This window comes from Helianthus annuus, chromosome 12 (assembly GCF_002127325.2).
Source record: "Helianthus annuus cultivar XRQ/B chromosome 12, HanXRQr2.0-SUNRISE, whole genome shotgun sequence".
Classification (NCBI taxonomy): domain Eukaryota; kingdom Viridiplantae; phylum Streptophyta; class Magnoliopsida; order Asterales; family Asteraceae; genus Helianthus; species Helianthus annuus.
Genome location: NC_035444.2, coordinates 96,334,976 through 96,350,880, shown reverse-complemented (window position 1 = coordinate 96,350,880; position 15,905 = coordinate 96,334,976). Strand labels below are relative to the sequence as shown.

Sequence of the window (15,905 nt, the reverse complement as noted above, 5' to 3'; positions counted from 1 at the left end):
ATTTTCTACACCCTCAAAAAAAAAAATCAAAATTCGAAAATAATGCACCACCATCAAAATTCTGGCACTACCAGAAAGTGTCAGCCCCTTTTGCAGCCAATAATAGAACCATCTTTGAATAAAACCAACCACCACCATAAATTCTTCATAAAACCTTCATCTTCTTCCTTGAACCCATTCAAAGCACTCACGGATTCTTGCATCTCCTAGCTTCCTCCAAGAAATTCTTTCATTCCAATATCATTCCAGGTACGAATCCTTCCTTTTTCTAGTTAGATTCATGTGTTGATGTTGTGTTCTTCATGTTCTTCATAGTTAGTTCTTTAGGTTTTTAGGGCTTGGTCTAAATCACCCGATTCAAGCCCGTTTTTAGTGTTTTCCGTGTTGGTTTGAACCACAAGTGACCGATTTACAAAACCCCTAAGCAAAAAGTTGAAAAAAAATCGGGGTTTCGGGGCTGTTTTGAGCGATTTTTCGGGCTGGTGTCCGTCGCGCACGAGGGTGCCATACCCAGGCACGGTCGTGCTCTTCATAATTTTCTTCAAAACTTCATAAAATTCTTCAAAACTTCATAAAATTGCCCAGAAAATCCAAAAGGCACGAGGGTGCCAAAACACCGCACGGTCGTGCTTGACGAGGGATCGCTCAAAACAGTTTCCGGAGATCGGCCTGGCACGAGGGTGCCATATAGTGGCACGGTCGTGCTCTTTGGACAGACACCGAAGATCAGTCACCGGACATCGGTCAGGCACGAGGGTGCCATATGGTGGCACGACAGTGCTTCACCAAATTTGTGGTTCAAATCCGAGCCGTTTACGGCCGAGCACGATGGTGCCATGGGATGGCACGGTCGTGCTCCTGGGGAATAAAAACCCAGACTTCATAAAATTCCCAGAAAAAACTTCATAAACTCACGGATTTGCAGGTCCCGCACGGTAGTGCTATATGGTGGCACGACCGTGCCATATTATCCAGTCCCGAAATTTTTGCTTGTTTGTTTTGGTTGCTGATTAATCTTGTCTCGATCTTGCAGATGGATCGCCCCTACTTGCAGTTCTCAAACAATGCCAGGGAAGGGTATTGTATCCCGAAAGTGGAACGATTGTGGGCCCGACGACACCTTATCGAGCCCATGAGGAAGCTGCAGTTGGTGGATTTGGATTTGCTCGGACAGTCCGAGAGGTTCGATGATCTGATGACTCCCCCGTGGTCTCGTCTTTTTGAGATCGCGGAACCGCAGTACGTGGAGCTGGTTATCGAGTTTTTCGCATCTTTCCGATTCACTTTCCCATGTCCGGATGTCTACGACAAAAAGGTTGGTGTTAAATTCCGGTTGGGGAGGAAATGGCATCACCAATCAATAAGTCGATTCGGGACGGTGTTGGGGTTGTACGAAGACGATGAAATGGACTCGGAACTATTTCACGGGAGCCTACAGTGTAGGTCCCTCTTCGGAGGATGACGAACCTAAACCTTGTTATACAAACCCACTAGCGAGTGCGGAATCCAAGCTAGCAAGCAAACCGGGTTGAGACAAGCATAAACACAAACACACAAGGATTCACCGATTAACACCACTGTATTAATACGAATGAAGGTTCCGGTTACAAGCACAATGTTTACAAATCTAACTTGCAAACTCTCTAGTGTGTGTGTGTGTGTTTTGATAGAATGCTCTCAAGCTCTCTATGTGCATCTATCTCACTTATTTTGATTTGAAAACAAGTCCTTTGTGATATAATCACTTATTGATGAGGAACTTGATTTTCATAAGCATGAGGGCACAGGAGCAAGTCCGTGAACAGGTCAGTACTTTCGTACAGCAGAGAGACGAACTTGACTCCCGGATAAATGTGATATTTTATCACTTATTTGATGGACATGTGATTGTTTATCACTTATTGAGGTCGAATGCAGTATGAGATATGTACACGTATGTATAGTATCATGGAAGATCTTAGACTTAGTCTATTTATAGAAGCAACCATGATACACAGATGATAAGCAGCATAAAGACCGAATATCTCAGAACCTCGGCAATCTATCAAACGAAATTTCGGTACTAAGACCATATGCCAATGAATGGTTCCCACCTGGTCTTCAGTCGGTTTAAGATTTATATCACCCTGCACACTTTAAAATGATTGTGAGCCTACCGATACATCTTATATAGAGCTGCTTATCGTTTTTCATTTAGGGTTTAAAGAGGTTTAGATAGACCACTGATGTACTATCACTTTCTCTTTTGCTCGCCAGGAAACTCATTTTTGATTTTCTATTGTTTTTGTGTTTTTGAAATTTTTCGATGTTTTTGGATTTTCATATTTTTGGATTTACTCCCCCTAAAATCAATAAACTAAGATAAATTGAAAAACACAAAGGTATTTACAAAAATGATTTTCCGATGTTGGTTTTACTCTTGCTTGACCTTAATGCCGGTTACCCAAATTAAGTTTTATCAGAAAAGATTTAACAAATTTTGGAAAAATGAGTTGGCATGTCGGTAAGCGGTGCGGACCATAACAACATTGACGAGTTTCATAAAGAAACAATCACGTGTGAGGTGATATTCGAGATCAACGTGTCAGGCCAAAGAGTGCCGTATGAGATGATAATTCATAAAGCAGCTTAAATATCGACAAGCATAGGAGAGATTTAGAAATTCAAAACCGTATCCTGCAACTGTTTCATGCATTGCAAGGAATCTGAGTGCTCTCCCAAACTTGATATCCACCCGGTGTGGACTTCAAGGTCGAATCTGCAGCTACTGAGAAATCTCTTGACAGCAACAAGATCATACACCTCCGGGTCCGGCTGGTCTTTCATACTGCACCAGCGAAGGTCTTTGACTTTCTCTAAAGACCCAGAGAGGCTCTTTCGGGTTCTGAGCTTCATCAGCTCCGATTCCAACGTTCTGTGTAACTCTACGCCTTCGTGGTCCCCCATCGGCACTTCCACGTGGATTGATCCTTGCTTTGTTGGCTCTTTTGGTTCATCAATCCCTGATAGCTCCTTCATGTAGTTGTATAGTTCTTGATGAAATGGATGGTCCAACGAGTAGCAATTATCATTCGAATTGCCCGCTCCTGACCCAGAACCGGACCCGGACCCAGACCCATCTCTTCGGCAGAAATGAGGGAGTGAAGGGTAGTCCATTATCTTTAACAGCTCATCACGACCTCCACCTTGCAACACTCGTATTTTTAACTTTGTTCTCTCTTGCAACAGCGGTTTCACAACCTTCCAACAAGCTGAGAATATGTAGGGGACGTTTACTATATAATATGTGATCGTTTTCTCTGGGTAGTTGAGATCATCAACAGTAGAGATTGTTGTCAGCAGCTTAATCTGGTTCAGTGCAGAAAGCTTTAGGCCACTCATATCTAAAACCTTCACACACTTGCCAATATACTTTCCATTCTTTTTAGTTGCAGCCGGCAGTATCACACGATCCCGATATTCATTTATTTGAATGTGTGATTGCACATAATAATGGATAGATGCTTTGTCGAATGTGCTGAGGCCTGCACCGATAGCAAACACGGGAAGGCCCTCTCTTGTGTAACCAGACAGTCCTATCAGCTGCGAATCACGAACTCCTCTGTAGAAATTAGCAGGAATAATCGGTTTAGCTAAAATGTCATCTATCCCATTTTGCAGCCTCCACTGTAAGCTATCCACCAACATCTTGTGGGCTTTCGTAACATTTCCCTCTCTTGCTTTAAGAAATCGCTCCAAAGTTTCGACTACATATCCCTGATGAACGTTCTTGAATGTTCTTTTAAGAGGCTCATCAACTTGGTCCATTAACTCCTTGAACTGGTTGATTGCTTCATGGGGAGGAAGACCCATCTGGATTATGAAATGTGTAGTGATTATAAACCCAAAAGAATGTAGGTCCCTCTTCGGAGGATGACGAACCTAAACCTTGTTATACAAACCCACTAGCGAGTGCGGAATCCAAGCTAGCAAGCAAACCGGGTTGAGACAAGCATAAACACAAACACACAAGGATTCACCGATTAACACCACTGTATTAATACGAATGAAGGTTCCGGTTACAAGCACAATGTTTACAAATCTAACTTGCAAACTCTCTAGTGTGTGTGTGTGTGTTTTGATAGAATGCTCTCAAGCTCTCTATGTGCATCTATCTCACAAGTCTCTCAAGTCTCTCTCTTGTCTCTTAACACAACACACTACATGGGTATTTATACCCACACACAGCAGGTCTGGTCAAAGGATTAGACAGACTGTCCGAAGGACTATCTGTCGACCACAATTTCCATCGAAGGATCCATATATACTTCGAAGGATAGCATATCCTTCGAAGTCCATCAGTATCCTTCGTGGTTTATCTTTCGAGCCAATCGAAGGATAGACATAATCCTTCGATTGCTCATCCTTCGACTCAGACACTTCACATAATATATTTCTAACTGTTGCGCCAGGTCAAACCAGGAGGACGGTTGACTTGGTCAACTTACAGGACTGACTAGGACATCGTTTACATATAGACCGAATACAGACAAAGTACAGACATAAGTGCATCAACAAACTCCCCCTTGGCTGTAGCTTTGTCTTTATTCTCTATAGGTGTAGACTCGTCTCGAACTTCGATGGTCTTTGGTCTTCGAGTTCTCGTTCCGTGAGTCGTGTCCACAAATATGTATCAACAAACTCCCCCTTGGACACTACTCACAAGATTAGCCTTTGATGTCTTCAATGTCGGAGGATCTTGAAAGTCTTCACATCTTGAGAGCAGAGAGTGTATCAACAAACTACCCGTATCATGTAGGAAGTGTGTTGACAAACTCCCCCTTAACATAAGCTCCCCCTTGAGTTATGCTCGTGAAATACTTTATCTTTATGAAGTGAGATCCTTGTGGTGTTGACGATGGCCAGCGGCAACTCGATTATCTTCATCATTTGAGTGCCTTCATGTCGTGTCTTCATTCCAAAGCTTTGTCATCGACCATGTTCTCCTAGCCTTTAGAATCTGCACATGCAAGAAATCTAAACGCATAATGAGAACAACTGCTTGGAATATAGTTAATCATAAACAAGTGACACACGGATGACCAAGTCACAAACAAACACCGTCCGACAGTTTGAAAGTTTAACAAATTTATCATTTTCAATTTCAAACTTTCAAAACATGCAAATTTCGACCGTTTATGAAGATTTAGTCATTTCGGTTTCCGTTCAGGTTTCAGGCAACGAAGACTCGAGTTCCAACATCGTACGATCGAAAATAAAATAGAAATAAAATCTTTTTGGCTTTTATAAAGTTTATATTAAAACACACCTAAAATCTTTTTGGTATTTTTGACTTTTCTAAAAGTAAATACTGAAAGCAGTAAATAAATATATACAGACATTCTTTTTGCGAGTTTCGAGGGTAAGAGAATCATATCAGTGTACGGTCATGCCAAAACGCTCTTGTTGTTCAGATAGTTAACATTAAGATAAGCATCCTATAACAATTATCGGTATTGTTGTCCACTTAAGCTCAACTTATCAGATGTAATCATGTTTAGAGGATATGTTAATGTATGATTTATACTTACCGACCGGTGTTCATCCACATCACGACACATTCCCGTATCAAGGTATGCACGAGGGTTCATCTTACCGGTGAGTATACCGATTATCATCTGTTTGACCGTATATGATGTGAGATTCTCACTTATTTTGATTTGAAAACAAGTCCTTTGTGATATAATCACTTATTGATGAGGAACTTGATTTTCATAAGCATGAGGGCACAGGAGCAAGTCCGTGAACAGGTCAGTACTTTCGTACAGCAGAGAGACGAACTTGACTCCCGGATAAATGTGATATTTTATCACTTATTTGATGGACATGTGATTGTTTATCACTTATTGAGGTCGAATGCAGTATGAGATATGTACACGTATGTATAGTATCATGGAAGATCTTAGACTTAGTCTATTTATAGAAGCAACCATGATACACAGATGATAAGCAGCATAAAGACCGAATATCTCAGAACCTCGGCAATCTATCAAACGAAATTTCGGTACTAAGACCATATGCCAATGAATGGTTCCCACCTGGTCTTCAGTCGGTTTAAGATTTATATCACCCTGCACACTTTAAAATGATTGTGAGCCTACCGATACATCTTATATAGAGCTGCTTATCGTTTTTCATTTAGGGTTTAAAGAGGTTTAGATAGACCACTGATGTACTATCATTTTCTCTTTTGCTCGCCAGGAAACTCATTTTTGATTTTCTATTGTTTTTGTGTTTTTGAAATTTTTCGATGTTTTTGGATTTTCATATTTTTGGATTTACTCCCCCTAAAATCAATAAACTAAGATAAATTGAAAAACACAAAGGTATTTACAAAAATGATTTTCCGATGTTGGTTTTACTCTTGCTTGACCTTAATGCCGGTTACCCAAATTAAGTTTTATCAGAAAAGATTTAACAAATTTTGGAAAAATGAGTTGGCATGTCGGTAAGCGGTGCGGACCATAACAACATTGACGAGTTTCATAAAGAAACAATCACGTGTGAGGTGATATTCGAGATCAACGTGTCAGGCCAAAGAGTGCCGTATGAGATGATAATTCATAAAGCAGCTTAAATATCGACAAGCATAGGAGAGATTTAGAAATTCAAAACCGTATCCTGCAACTGTTTCATGCATTGCAAGGAATCTGAGTGCTCTCCCAAGCTTGATATCCACCCGGTGTGGACTTCAAGGTCGAATCTGCAGCTACTGAGAAATCTCTTGACAGCAACAAGATCATACACCTCCGGGTCCGGCTGGTCTTTCATACTGCACCAGCGAAGGTCTTTGACTTTCTCTTTCAGAAATGGTGTGCGGATGTTCAATCCATGCCCAGGCTTCTGCACACATTTCCTTGTATTCTTTCCTGAAGACCCGATCAAAAACCATAACAACCAACTTTTGGCATGTTCTTCATTTGGTCGAATTCTGCAACTTCATACAACCACATTCTTGTTCTTTCTCCTTTTCTTTCCTCTCTCTCTCCATCAATGGCAACAACATTCTCCTAGAGATACCAATATTTCAGAGGAATATGTCGCCAATCTTGTGCATGGACGCTCCACTATCAACAATCCTAAAACTATTTATAGTTCCTCCTGGAACATCCTGCACACTCATTCAGAGATTAGTTGGAGAGGGGGACCCAAGCCTTCACAGACTTGGGTCGTCCGTCATCATCGAGAATTGTAACATCCATTTCCCGATGATTCGGAATTGATGCAGCTCCCCCTGAAACAATTACCGGTTTTGGTATCCAAATCTGTTTCTGTTTTTCATGTTTAACATCTGATTTAATAGATTTTGTTTGGATAACCTCCGGTTTCAAAGCCTTTTCAACTTCTTTTCTTTGTTTCTTTTTCTGTTTCTTTTCTCGTTGTTTAACAAGACGAGGGTCCTGTTTTGGTGAAACAGATCTTTTATGGTAAATGTTACCATAGGGGGCATCAATTTTTGACTTTCTCTTGGTGAGATATGGACAATTCTTAATGATGTGTCCATACTCACAGCATTCAAAGCATGATCTCCGCTCAACAAACCTCGGAGTATCATAACTGTAACAGCTGGATGATGAACTTCGTGATCTTGAGGTACTTGGTCCTACATCACAACCGTTTGTTTGTTGTGTATAGTTGTTTTGACTGTTTCTTTTCAAAATTTTACTTTGTTTAACAGAATCCTTGTTGGATTTGTTTTTGAAAGTATCAATTTTATCAGTCCCTCTTGATTTCACGAAGTTTATCTTCCGATCCTTTTTCTTGTTTTCGCCCTGTTTGCCTTTTCTATTCTCTTGGGCGGCATGATGTTGTTCATGGGGATCATCAACCTTTGCTTTCAACTTATGAAGATATGGACAATTTCGAATTATATGTCCAATTGTACCACATTCAAAACACATTCTCCGCTCTACAAGCCTCGGAGAAACATGTTGATGACCAGACGGAGAACCAGACACTGAACTTTGTGATCTAGGTGTGCTTGGACCTAAGTCACATCCATTTGTGTGTTGGGTATAATTGTTCTGATCATTTCGTTTTAAAATTCTAACTTGTTTTACAAAATCAATGTTAGATTTATTTTGAAATGTTTCAAGTTTGTCCGTACCCTTTGATCCAACAAAGTTCACTTTCTGTTCTCTTTTCTTAGCTGGAGCTCTTTTGTTTTGCACCCTTTGAACCTTAGGTTGCCCAACCTTAGATTGTTGAATTTTAGGTTGTGTAGCCTTAGGTTGAGTAGCCTTAGACTGCTCAACTTTAGGTTGTTGAACCTTTGGTTGTTCAGTCTTAGGCTGCTGAATTTCTGGTGCTTGAACATTCTTGTTCTGAGCCTTCTTTCCCTGTACTTGGCCCTTACCCTTCCCAGAATTGACTTGTTGTTTTCGCTCAACTGTCAGTTTTTGGTTACCGTATTGTTTTCTTATTTGCTCACACGGAATTGGTTCACATTGAGTGACCGTCACTTTGTTACCTTTGTTTCCCAAAAACTTATCAGTACGTCCTTCAAAAACTTTCTCAATTAAATCTTGATTTACATTTTTAATTGGAAAATCTCTGTCAGAATATATTTTGCTGTCTCCCTTGAGCGTATACAACAAGTTATTCCCTTTAATACTAGGTACACTGGGCTTCACTGTCTTTGGTGTTTCAGTCTTACTCGGTTTCACTGGTGGATCACACAGGATGTGATTCTCAATTGGAATGTCTGGTGTAACCGAGTTAGACTGTGGCTTCACAATTTCAGATTCATCGTCCGAAGAATCAGCATCCTCAATAATTGGAGGACTCTGTTCCTTAGCACACGATGAAGTGCTCACATTCTCAGAGTCTAATTGTTCCGAGGAAGATGTACCAGTTTTGAACCCGAGGCCTGCAGCAAAGTCATCTCGCGCAAGTGGCACAGTAGGTTCAAAACGGGGCATATCCTCGTCATCAGGCAATTTTGAGTAATTGTGACTCATTGGGGGAGGACATTTTTTGTATCCAATACACTTGACGTCCCCCTTTTTCTTTTGAACATTGATGATGTGATCCAAAACAAAGCGGGAATTGGAATAACTGTCCAATTTCTGCTTGATTGCATCACATTCGCATCGAGCTGTAGCTAACTCCACCATTTGTTTCTCAATTGTGTCAATTAAGTTATTATTAGCATGTTGTTTTCTCAAAACAGCCTTTTGTAATTCAGAAACATCATGTTTTAATGACTTAATTGTTTCTTTAAACTCCTTTTCATTTTTGGCTAAAAAGAAGTTAGCTTCAGATGCTTTAGCAAGATCAACAATCAATTTTTGATTGTGTTGCAGTGTAATTTCAAGCTCACTTTCCTTTTCTGCATAATCTAAACATTTCGCACATTCAACAACAGCAGAAATAGAATCAGGTTTAGAATCACATACCTGACTGGAATCACTCTCAGGTGTTGACTTTTCTGCATCAGAATTAATAACCTCCCTTGATGATTCACATTTAGATCCATCCTCGCTTGACCTTGAAGTTGTATCACCCTCAACTGAAGTTGAAACATCTTCATCTGAACTTCCGTCATGTTCAGAACTGTCATCATTTCCCGAGGATTCACCATTGCTTGCATCTTTGACAATTTCTGCATACAACGCCGATTTTGTCTGACTACTGTTCTTTGGATCAAGAGATGATGGTTCAACAGTAGAACGATGGTGTTGTAAACCAACTGGGGGTAATGGATTTCCATACAAGTCTGTGGTTGTAGCCGGCTTTACAGGAGCTTGTATTGGATTGCCAAACCAATCAGTTGTTCTTTTTGGTTCACTTTGCCTTTGATTGGTAACTGATGCCCATTGATTTACAGATATCATGGCAGCTGAACGTGGGGCCATAGCCTGCATCCAAGCAGTCTTGAAATCTTGATCAGATTGAGAAGAGGATGATTGCGTATTAGATGAATACGGATTCAAAGACCATGCGGATGGATCCCATTGACCGTTTGTTCCCATTTCTGCAGTAATTCAAAGTGGTGTGGGAGATTCGGCCCTTGATGGAAATACAATTTGTACACGTGTAAAATTTGTACACTTGTATTTTCACTGTCGAAGGATCAACCGAAAGATCACACGAAAGACAAACACCAAACCGGTCTCGAAGGATGATATTTCGTAAGTTGATACAAACGAAAATAAAAATGATTCGCAGCTCTTGGGCTTTGGTGATTTTCTAAACGTGGGCCGTGGATACAAACAAACAATCAACAAAATTAATTTGTTACGTGGGTCGGGGCCTTGGGCCGTGAACCAACCAAAGGTTATTGGTTAATTTGGGACGGTGCCACTGATTAACAAAAGATGACCTTTCCCTTTTGAGCGGTGCCCAATAACCCACTTTGGGCGGTGAAAACAAGAACCAACAAAATAATTATCTATTTTCTTGTGGGCGGTGACTTGTCTTGAATCCAACAACAAACTTTGGGCGGTGATCAAATAACCAACAACAAACAAGAATATATTATTATTTTTTTTTTTTTTTGGTGTCTTGGGCTGTGGACAACAACAGCAAACAAACAACGTTAATTGGACAATTTAGTGGTGACTTGGGCGGTGGTCAACAGCAAACAGAAGCAATTTGTCTATTGGGTCGCGTGGGCTGTGCCTTAGTCACTTAGGCGGTGCACGACAGCCAACAAAAATTCTTTTGATTTGATTTGATTTTTTTTTTTTTTTTTTTTTTTTAATTTAAATCATGGGCCGGTAAACCTTGGGCAGTGAACCTAAACAACAAAAGTCAACAAGATGTAGTTGTTTTCTTGGGCTTTGGAATTTGTCTTGAATCCAACAACAGTGGTCAATAGGGCGGTTCCCAACAATCAATGACACATCTTTCAATAAAGATGATTGATGTGACCTTTCAACTGTTTGGGTTGACCCTTCGACACTGTGAATATCCTTCGAGATTTTAGCTTGATCTTTCGAGACAAAAAGGTGGTTGACCCTTCGAAACAGTTGATCTTTCGAACTATGAAGATATCTTTCGAAGTATGAAGATATCAAGAACTTCAAGAACAGCAGCAGGTAGTTTTCCAGATCTGACGAAAAACAACCCAAAATTTGAACAAAAACCCGGTTTTAAACAAGGAAAAGAGCCACGGCTCTGATACCACTTGTAGGTCCCTCTTCGGAGGATGACGAACCTAAACCTTGTTATACAAACCCACTAGCGAGTGCGGAATCCAAGCTAGCAAGCAAACCGGGTTGAGACAAGCATAAACACAAACACACAAGGATTCACCGATTAACACCACTGTATTAATACGAATGAAGGTTCCGGTTACAAGCACAATGTTTACAAATCTAACTTGCAAACTCTCTAGTGTGTGTGTGTGTGTTTTGATAGAATGCTCTCAAGCTCTCTATGTGCATCTATCTCACAAGTCTCTCAAGTCTCTCTCTTGTCTCTTAACACAACACACTACATGGGTATTTATACCCACACACAGCAGGTCTGGTCAAAGGATTAGACAGACTGTCCGAAGGACTATCTGTCGACCACAATTTCCATCGAAGGATCCATATATACTTCGAAGGATAGCATATCCTTCGAAGTCCATCAGTATCCTTCGTGGTTTATCTTTCGAGCCAATCGAAGGATAGACATAATCCTTCGATTGCTCATCCTTCGACTCAGACACTTCACATAATATATTTCTAACTGTTGCGCCAGGTCAAACCAGGAGGACGGTTGACTTGGTCAACTTACAGGACTGACTAGGACATCGTTTACATATAGACCGAATACAGACAAAGTACAGACATAAGTGCATCAACATACAGGATTGGGAGCCGGATGCAAACAAGGCAGCCTTTTGGGAGGAGATCACTGTGCCGGGTCAGATTTGGGACCCTCGTAGAGCCAAAGCTACATGGATACTTGACCCGCTACATAGAGTCATCGAGCGCGCCATTTTCCACGTGATCGGAGGTCGGGGTGATAGCACAGGGAACATCACCACCCATGACCTCTTTCACCTATACTGCATCATCTCTGGTTCAAACTGCAACCTAGCGGTCAGCGTTGCAGAGTCGATATTTCGAGGCGTTGGTTCGACACCCACGTCACGGATTTGTGGAGGAGCCTTTGCAACTAAGCTTGCCAAATTTTATCGGGTTCGGTTAGACCACCTAACCGAGGCCTGCGACTACGGCCTTCTCAACTTGCAACAACTGAACTCGATGCATCTTGCCAAATTTTATCGGGTTCGGTTAGACCACCTAACTGAGCCGACAGAGGTTGATCTGTCAGTTCTATCATTATTAATACCGATCAACCAACCTATCTCATCACAACCGAAGTTTTAAAAACGTTCTGCTCACTACCAAGTGACCTGTATTGTCGACTCCGCTCGTAACGCACGGGTTCCCCACTATAAATAAAGTGCAGGCCTGTTGAGCACTTCTCTTTGAATCAATATCATAAATTCCCATGAAAATTTTTAATATCATATTTGCCCATCCAAAAATATAGTTGGATATTGTCAAATATAGGGATGAGCTCGGTATCATACCGGTACCGAACCATACTGGTACCTAAATTACCAATGCCGAAAATCACCCAAAATGGATACTGATGCTGAAAGTGCTCGGTACGATATGGTTAGAGTGACGGGTTAGGTTTTATAAGTGACAAACTTCATGCTTTAACGTCAGCATTTGTAATAGACATTATAATTGGATCTGGTATCAGTCGGGACACCCGCCGCAACGCGCGGGCATTCCCACTAGTTATAAAAAAAAAAAAAAGCAAAAGGAAAAACAAAAGGTTTGAACTGTAGTTATTTGAGAAGTTGAATCGGTAATATGAAGTATATTGAGATAAGCTACTGATTTTGTTGCTTCAAAAGCTGAGTAATTTTTTATCTAGCAATTGATGAAGATACACTTAGAATGCTTCTTTACAAATATCTAAAAATAGTCATGACCCGCTTATATGTATACCTTAATTCAAGCCAAAATCTACTAGATTATAATCAAATTACAGTCTCCACAGGCTCTCACTTGAGCCCAAGCTAACAACAGAACCACAAGAAGTAAATCTAAGTTTATAAACAGAACTTCGCACGATCGATTTCAAGATCTGTAATTAACTATATAACTAATTGAAGTACTTACAATCCATGGTTTTAAAAAGGGTATACACTATTATTAAAATAAATAAATCAGAAATGTAATACTATTAAATATCTATTTTTCATTTTACACTACAAAAAAATTTATATAAAGAAGTTTTATGGTATGCATATACAAACCTTAAACCCCTTCCAAGTTTTTTTCATCTAACTTTACTAGCCACCTAATTAAGTCACCTGCTTCTTGTTTAACTCGTCACTCGGACTGCCATGGGGTGCAACTCTCGAGTCACTCGCGCCTCTTCTTTCCTGAAACACGATATAGTAGTTTTTCAAACATGTTTAACAGATTTAGTTATTTGTATTTATTTACAATATAAAAGAGCATACACTGATAGAAGATTGGTCTTGGGACTCAAGCATGTGTACGACATGTCCTATTTTGGGTCGCTTCTCGGCGTTCAAATCAACACAACGTAAAGCAACCGCCAAAGCCCGTTTTAAAACGCGTGAAGAAGGCTTCTCAATCATTTTAGGATCCAAAACCTTTTCCGGGCACCTCTCGTTGACCATTTTCCTAAGCCAGTCAACCAAATATACCTACAAACAAAAGATAAAATTAATCAGAAAACAGCATGCAATTGGGTATCAAAAACAAGAAACGATCCATGTAGAAAACCACAAAATACATGTTTTCCAACAAACGAACCTCTTCCTGCGGTCGTTTATAATCAACCGGATATCTCCCTGTAATCAACTCCATGAACAAAATCCCGAAACTATAAACATCGCTTCGCTCATTCACCATTCCAGTACTTGCATATTCTGGTGCAACATAACTACATGAAGAACAATCGGTCATTCATCTACAAAAGCCTATATAGTCATCACTATGTGTGTATCAGTGTCAGTGTAAATGAGATTTTAAAAAAACAGAGACCGAACCCTAATGTGCCCATCACACGGGTCGTAATGTAGCTTCTATCTGCACCAAGAAGCTTGGCTAACCCAAAATCTGAAACCTTCGGGTTCCAAAATTTATCAAGCAAGATGTTACTTGATTTAATATCGCGGTGAACCACCTTCGGCTCAAGCCCTTCATGAAGATAAGTTAACCTAAAGTTTAACAATAAATACATAATTAATAACACGACAATGATGGCTACAAAACAATAAATTTAAAGTGTAGTTTGTAAATGGATTACGCTTTTGCTGTCCCGATAATGATTTTCATACGAATCTCCCATGTCAGAGGGCTGCAAAGGCCTACATCACCATGAAGCCACTGTTCTAAGTTTCCGTTATTTACGTACTCATAAACAAGTATCCTACAACCAGTATTCAAATAAATGATTATTAATAAGCAAGTTAAGATCATAAATTCACTTGAATGAACACCAAATTAGGCGAAAAAGTGTACCTATGTGCTCCTTCTGCACAATAACCTAACAATCTCAACAGATTCTTATGCCTAACTCGACCAATTGCTTCAACTTCGACTTCAAATTCCTTTTCAGCTTGTCCCCTGTACATTAATTAAACATCAACAAAATCCACATAAACATACACATACACATACACAGTACAGTATAGTAGTCCAGATAACATAAAACACGACAACATGAACTAATCGATAAACGAAATGAAAGAATGTTTAGAGACATCGAAACAACCTATTGTTAAGCAAATTCTTGACAGCAACTTGAGTGTTATCACCAACAACACCATGATAAACAATACCATAACCCCCTTGACCAACCACATTCTCAGGAGCAAACCCATCAGTAGCAGCTTCAAGCTCTCTCAACGTATACCAATGCCCCCACCCCAAATGCGACACCTCAGGCCCCACACATCCTCCCACATCACCCTCACCTGCAACCCGCGACGCACCGGGGTACAAAACCCGGTGCGGGTGACCCTTACCCATTTGAATCTGGATCCTGGAGTAGCCATGATCTTCCTCGTGCTTCAACAACAAGGCTTGCTTTTCGATACCGGATAAGCGTTGGATTGAAGTGGGGTCGTTGGTGATTTGTGGGGTGGTGGATATGGGGATGGAGATTTGGGGTTTGGATCGGGTTTTAGTGAGCCAAATGGAGAGGAGGAAGAGGAAGAGGACGAAGAGGGCGCCGGCGGAGACACCGAGAACGATCCATAAGTGGAGGCCGAAGATTGGGGTTGGTTGGTCAGCCATGGTGAGGGTGAGAGTGAGAGTGGGGTGACATTAGTTGTTTACGGGCGGTGAGGGTTTTGGAATGGAGTAAAGAGGTGGAAAGAGGCAGAAGGAGGTTGGGACAGGAAGCTTCCGAAATTACGGATGGGACCCGATTGTTTGTTTGTTTTCACTGTCACGCCACCAATCCCGAGTCTTAACCTTTGACTTTTCTGATGTGTTAATTTCGCTTACCAGGTTAATGTTAATATTTTTCTCTCTATTCTCTCTCTACCAATACTTATCCTTACACCAGAGGGTGGTCGCAGAGGGGCCCTCCCATCTCTGCGACGAGCCTAACGGTTTGCTGTTTTGCAGGTGAAGGTTCTCATCTCCAACAAGATCCTATTCCCCATTTACAGGCTTTGGCCTTGATCAATTTTGGATCTTCAATTAGAATATATAGCCGTCTCTTATGACCTTGTTTCGGAGCAAACTTATGATAGTCAAAAATGTCTTTAACTGAGAAGATGTAAAAAGGAGGGAGTTTACATCATGAATTGATATGCTGCTAAAGAGATATGGTCCCAGTTCACCGCAGGTCCGAAGAAAGCCCAA

At 40.7% G+C, this 15,905-nt stretch overlaps 2 protein-coding genes across 2 annotated transcripts; both read right to left on the bottom strand.

The window, feature by feature from the left end:
- Positions 1-2,616: 2,616 nt before the first annotated feature.
- LOC110893492 (phosphatidylinositol/phosphatidylcholine transfer protein SFH2) lies at positions 2,617-3,889 on the bottom strand. Its single transcript, XM_022140599.2, has 2 exons — positions 2,838-3,889; positions 2,617-2,627 (listed from the first exon to the last, which is right to left on the bottom strand). The coding sequence occupies exons 1-2, from the start codon at positions 3,850-3,852 to the stop codon at positions 2,617-2,619; spliced, it is 1,026 nt and encodes a 341-aa protein (XP_021996291.1). The 5' UTR covers positions 3,853-3,889.
- Positions 3,890-13,131: 9,242 nt separating this feature from the next.
- Positions 13,132-15,463, bottom strand: LOC110895846 (probable serine/threonine-protein kinase At1g01540). The gene is made up of 7 exons (XM_022143209.2): positions 14,806-15,463; positions 14,553-14,657; positions 14,338-14,460; positions 14,078-14,248; positions 13,842-13,971; positions 13,523-13,732; positions 13,132-13,441 (listed from the first exon to the last, which is right to left on the bottom strand). The coding sequence occupies exons 1-7, from the start codon at positions 15,327-15,329 to the stop codon at positions 13,361-13,363; spliced, it is 1,344 nt and encodes a 447-aa protein (XP_021998901.1). The 5' UTR covers positions 15,330-15,463; the 3' UTR covers positions 13,132-13,360.
- Positions 15,464-15,905: the final 442 nt, after the last annotated feature.